This window comes from Anneissia japonica, unplaced genomic scaffold (genome assembly GCF_011630105.1).
Source record: "Anneissia japonica isolate Jap-2015-1 unplaced genomic scaffold, ASM1163010v1 scaffold288059_len961885_cov194, whole genome shotgun sequence".
Taxonomy (NCBI): Eukaryota; Metazoa; Echinodermata; class Crinoidea; order Comatulida; family Comatulidae; genus Anneissia; species Anneissia japonica.
In genome coordinates, this window is record NW_022740566.1 from 77,900 (window position 1) to 84,510 (window position 6,611).

Genomic DNA, 6,611 nt, shown 5'->3' on the forward strand with positions numbered 1-6,611 from the left:
AATATTACAAGGCTAACTATATAAAATGTTCAGCTGTTTCAAAAAATTTACCATGCTGTACAGTATGCAGGCACTGTGGGTGCACAGGACCTGCTGCCAACAAGCTAACTGCACCTGAAATGATCATACGGTATCATGTTTCCTTAAAATCGCTACACTGTCGCTACAGTGTTTTCAATGCAATCGTTGTACTGCGTAGCAGTCCCTGACACAATCGGGAAGGCTCCCTAATTCGACCGACCAATCAGCATCACTCAAATCTGTTAGTGATAGCATGTAGCGATTGTATGGAAACCAAGCTTTAGTTCAGAGCACAGGCTCCATAGGCACAACAGCTTGCAACAGCACAATGTCTTTAATAGGCAGTCGAATGGGTTATTGGCTATTTTAATCTGATGTCTTTTTCTCTGTGCTGTTTTGTAATTTATTGTATTTATTTGGCAAGGGGGTTTAGGGGATACCCACATCTTGTGCTGGGCTCTCAGCAAATGGTGTCCTCTTGGCACCCCTCTGGCCATTTCCAGATTTGTGATATATGTGCTAAATATGTATTTAAATAAAGTAGCCTACCTGGAAATCTTGAGGCTTGAGTGCATAAACTTCGCCTCCAGGGGGCGGTAGTTTCTTTACATTTGGAACCTCATCAATTTCACTAGCGATGGATGACGTATCATCTGGTATTCCTCCATCCACGCCATTCTCTAACATGCCTGGGTCTGAGTAGGGGCCATTTAAGCCTAAATTACATGAAATTAGTTTTTTCATATTAGTCAAGATTTCATTTATAATAATTAATACTTTTCTTATATGACTTTTACAATTAATAATAACTAATCAATAGAATGTTGTACATTGTATAGTACTGTACAACATTTGAACATTCTGTTAGTGTTTCTATCTCAAATTACTATGTGTACTGTATGTAATTTGATTGATGTTAAAGGAAAGGTGACTATTTACATTTTCACTGGAAAAAGGCAAACATTATCATTGTCAGGGCAATCATACTATAAAATGGACAATAAGGGGATGAAATACATTGTCATAGTAAGGGCAAACATACTACCCTTAACCCTGAAGTATAAAGAGCTGGAGAACACGGACATATAGTCAGGGCAAACATACTATGACAGTCATTAACTTATCATTTCATAGCCATGCCAAAAAGAAATTTAAAAACCACATTAGACCCCTTTGCTACTAAAATGTCAGTTTACTAATTATGGAGAAAATCAGATGATATCAATCAAACACTCAGTATTCAATTTCATAAATTCACATACACCTAATACTATGCTAATACCATTATCATTGTTATGCCAACCAGCAAAAATAATGGGTCTACTCAATTAACACAACAATCAACGCCATGACAATGTAATGCGTAATCAAAGAATAGTAGATCAGTACTCGGTAGTTATTCAAATTTACTTACCCATTTTGCTTTCTTCGTACACACTGATTAAACTGGTGCTGTCGTTTATTCGCCGTTTTTTTTTCCCTTTCATGAATTTTGTCAGTGCACTCATTCGACTAAAATGTAGAAGGAATGATCACTGTATAAAATTAGTAGATCAAAATTGGCAGTCTTAAATATGAGGCTTTACCATCCCAAAAACCAGCGTACTGTCGCTAAATGTTAAACTGAGTTACCATATTAATGTATACTATTATTTCATATTATATTTATACTTTAGTACAGGGAAGCTGTAATACTTTTACTCATAACTTTGGCAATCATAAATCAGACCTATCATTTTTTAAAAACTTTAAATATATGAAGAATATGAATATATTGAAAAATTAATTTTCCTGTCTTGATCACTGACACTGGTTTTGGAATGGCAAGCCACATTATATAAAAACATCCTTGGATGGCAGCCAATGTAAAAGAATAAACATACCACATATGCACATTGATCATTGATCGTCATTATTACAATCATCCTCCGAGAGCAAAGGAATTGTCATGGGTCAAATGAAATAAACAAATGGATCAATGGATGGATTAATGGATGGACGATGAATAAATGACTCAATGAATATAAATATATAATGATAAACTAGAATATTTAAATATTGTTTTAGGTTAGTAAAAGAATAATAAGAATAACATTGTTATATATATCATAATTAGGTGTGATTTCTGAAATTCAGTATTATAAATGCACAAGAAAAATACCATCTGGTGTTTTTCCATAACAATAATTTTACACTTACAAAATGCATGTTGAATACATTAATGGCATAAAGGCCTGTTTAAATTTGTGAAGATACGATAACGATAAAATGCTAAAAAGAAATTAATCATATAGAAAATAAAAGAAATAAGAGAAGTTTTCACACTAGCACGATTCAATAACGATTTATCGTGTATACGGTAACAAATATTTTCACAAATCAAATTAAATTACGTCATAATCATGGGAAAACGATAAAATCATTTAAGTAAGATTTTATCATTTTCCCATCATTATGACGTCATTCCACCTACATGACTGGCGAGTCGATATTTGGCGATTATTTAGTAAGGTGGGACCGCTAAAATTAAAACTACGTTTGAAGGTTTCAGTTATGGGAAGTGGAACAGCAAATAAAGCAGCTGTTCTGTGGTTACGATCAATTTTGATACATTCTCCATTCAGATATGTTGGTGCTAAGAATTGATAACGTTAAAAGCTAAACATCCTAATGGGTAACAGACCCTCCTTCCATCGTCAAGAATATAGTGCCAAATTATAAGTAATTCCTATGATGCCGATTAAGCCAAACCTAATGGTGATGATACCCTTATGACAACATATGGCAACTGGGTATCTCAATCTTACCTAGATGACACCATACATGTATAGTATTCTAGAGATAAAGTAGCATAATTCAGTTGGTTATAAGAGGTGGTATGTGTCTGTGTCCCTATTTCAATTTCAATGAGATGCTCTGTAAAATACACATTTTTAGCACACCTTCTTTTAAAAAAGATATTTAATGTACTGTAAAGCTTTTACTTTCACTTGGCACTGAGCAACTTCATTTTTTGTATAATTACAGTAACTTTATTCACATACATAACATTAAGTAACTATTAATACAAACCTTCTTCTTGAATTAACGCTGTATTGCGACACATTGTCGCCTTTCATGTTTTGAAATGTGTGGCTGTACAAACTGGGCTGGTATTGGCCATCATCATCGAATGCATGAAGGTCATCCATAGAATAGGAAGTTGGGTACTCAACTGGCGCAAAGCTGGTCGACATCCAGTCACCCACAGTGCCATCGGGTGCTTGGTATTCCAGATCGAATGATACAACAATCTGAAGATATAAATATTGATATACCATAGACCAGTAATAGAGGGCCGGATCCACATTGGGTTTATTACTGTATTTATGGAGCATGTTTCGTTGTTTTATAGTTAAAATAAACCTTCTTAACTCCTGACCAGGCTGAGACTATCAAATTTTATTGGACAAAAACAGGTGACATGCCTAAATATGGTCATGATGACATCACATCATGACCATATATAGGCACATCATGACTATATATGGGCATACAACAGTTTTTGTCAAAGAAAATTTAATAGTCTGGACAGAGCTTTAGAATTGCATCTCTTGTGCCTCTTATGTTTGAAATAATATTTCTTTAATTAACATCTTTAGCAAATGAATTAGTCAGCTTTCAATAAATTTTCAAGAAAACTGTATTGTTCCCAATTGGAGCCCAACACCTTTCAATTACCATTCGGTTGCTCTACCAACTAAGCTCCAGTATGAGGCCAATCAATATACACCCTTGGATTTTCCCATTAGGACACATTTTTCTCAGAGTTTTTTTTATAAGATGCAATAAATAAATATAAAACATGGTAATAATACATTAGTAGCCCTTATATGGCGATATACCTCCATCAGTGATAATTAAAGATGATTATAAATTTTTAAGATACATTTCCCTCATATAATTAACTTTAATTATCACAAGAGGAGTTGTTTTCCATACCAAAGTTACTATAATAATGTGATCTAATTTTAATATTTCCGATAAGTTGGAAACAATAAAACATGCCAAGATTGTATTTTAAAAAATGCTTACATCTGTCGGTGTGTTATTGGCATCAACTAAAGGTTCACTAATGCTGACATGGCCTGTTTCTAGTATTTCTTGTAAGACCATCTGGAATCGGCCAATCAAACGATTGCTTAGGAATTTGTTGAAGATGAAAATAGAAACTTCAATTGTTTCATTGGCTGTGATTGGTGAGCCAATTCCCCATTCAAAAACCTATAAAAGGAATGAGTACCATAATGGCTCAATTTAAAATCAAGGTATACTCCACTACAAAAACATTAAATAAACATTATAATATTTCATCATGAATTTTCAATTGGACAAAATTCAAAGTAATTTTCATACAGTACAATGTAAACTTTTATTCAAGAATGTTTAATAGTTGTTTAAATTTGATGACTTTATAGCTACTTGAGACATAAAAGGGCTATTTATTTTTAAAAAAAACATAATCATTAAATCAATTAATCTCTATTTTCAAAAAATAAAAAAAGTAAGCAACTTAGATAGGATTATCTGGCATTATTATTACATAGATGTGTTGATCGATATATAAAAGTACAGGCCTGTATGAAATGCATACACATACCTCATCCCAAATTGCTTCAAATCCAGCATTTTCTATAACTTGCGTTGACTGTGTCACTCCTGTTAATAAAAAGATAGGATAATCAGAATACATATTAAACTAGCATTCCCATTGTAAGGCAAGTTAGAATGATCTCTATGGTTTCAGGGTTGACAAAAAGTTGACAGGCTTCAGTTCACAGTCAACACACGCCATTTCACAGCCAAAATTTAGCCAAACTTTCTTTTTAATATATATTGGCCAAAATTTCAGTAAAATTCTAATCACATTGGCAGATATAGTGGGTGCACTAATTCAAACAAATGGCTTCGACAATAAAAAAGACAAAATCAATCAATAAGCTTTTTTCGACAGTAATGGTGTGCAAACTGCAGGCTTATCATCAGCAAGAATGCACAATCATGGAGGTAAATTTATACATCAATAGCACAATATACTATACACTATTTTTGTTAGTCTTTTTCAAGCAAATATATTGAAAAATATATTTACGAATTCGACCAAAATATTGTTTGACCAGACAAAATTTATACTATGGTCAAATTTGAGGAATTTGGCCGTTAAAATGGCAACCCGGTATATTGTTTTTGATTTTGTATTTTGGTTTTTTGTTTGCATTTTTTTTTCTAGAAGTATTTTTTTTAGAGCTCCAGTCTTGTGTTTCCAGGTCATGATAGATTCTCAATAAAATCTGAAAAACCACAAAGAAATAGGCACAGGATCACAGTACACAGTATTTTAATTTGATAAGAGGTCCTTATGCATCTCCCTCTCTAACTGACCCAGATCAAGCAGTCAACATGTCCACAAGAACAACTTTCAGGCTATGTTCTCACATGGCTGCTAATGGTTACCAGGATCTGGATCCTGCTAACCGTTAGCTGCCGAGCGTCCATACAAGAAAATCCCCATCCCGATACCAAAAATATGATGATCAAATCACTGGCCAATAAGAAACTGAAAATTGTAAACGCGTACGTGATTGGTTTATGATAAAAACGCGCTCAACTTGCTAACTGATAGCGCTTGCTAATCATTAGCGGTATCCGGATACTGCTAACAGTGAGTGCTAACTGATCGGGCATTCTCACGCAGGTGCTAACAATTAGCGCTAACGGTTAGCTCGCGATCTGGATCTGGATGGCTTTTCTGAGAACCAGGCTTCGCCTTTGTTTACCTCTCTAAAAGTACAATACAATATACTGTTTGTCACGAGCACGTGTACTTTCGACATCCTCAACCATGCACTATCTATTAAGTGCATCTTCACAATGAAAAAAAAGACTGCATGGTCTATTTTACATGGTTCCCCTTCAACAAGCTCAAATAACTCAGGCCTAGGCCTAGCATCTTCTCCTGATACCTCCACTGCATTCACTTAGCTAACGATGTATAAACATCTCCTTGATTCAACCAGGGAGTGATTCAACCCATCAACTGATCCATATTCTGCTCTGGACTTGAGACAAATACACACCTACAGGTAGATGTCTCAGTCTGGACCAAGGTGGTATCCTTCCTAGGCGGCCTGCCGTAGTAGGCTAGGCTTACTACCTCCTTGTTCCAACTTTGACCCAAAAAAGGATGTTTTTTCACTGTACTGCAACTTGACTCAACTTCAAGTTGCAGCTTCCAATCCCAAGATTTAGGACATCATACTTTTGCCTGTGTTTTACAAACTCCCTGGGCCCTGGCCTACAGCACTGTTCTGTATTCTTCAAGATCAAGCCTTTCCTAGCGGTGAGTCATGTCACCTGAAACCTGAGTTTCAATGGTGCATGATGATTGGTGTACAGTTGATGGACTTAATGAAACCCTAAATTGTCAAAATTTTCGGGGGCTTCGCCCCCAGGACGACTTTCGCAACCTTTTAATCGAAGCTCGACCACGCCACTTTGCTCTCGTCGGGGAAATCTTACCCCTCGTCGGGGGAACCAGCCCCCCCCCCCCC

General features: G+C 35.4%; 1 protein-coding gene across 10 annotated transcripts in view; it reads right to left on the reverse strand.

The window, feature by feature from the left end:
- LOC117118272 (otoferlin-like) overlaps positions 1-6,611 on the reverse strand; it is a 59,417-nt gene that overhangs the window by 51,080 nt on the left and 1,726 nt on the right. For all 10 annotated transcript variants that reach the window (XM_033262832.1, XM_033262831.1, XM_033262829.1 and 7 more), the window contains exons 2-6: positions 4,661-4,719; positions 4,096-4,284; positions 3,094-3,314; positions 1,436-1,533; positions 571-737 (exon numbers count right to left, since the gene is read on the reverse strand). In XM_033262832.1, coding sequence (XP_033118723.1) covers positions 571-737; positions 1,436-1,533; positions 3,094-3,314; positions 4,096-4,284; positions 4,661-4,719 — 734 coding nt within the window. The remainder of the gene's footprint in view (positions 1-570; positions 738-1,435; positions 1,534-3,093; positions 3,315-4,095; positions 4,285-4,660; positions 4,720-6,611) is intronic.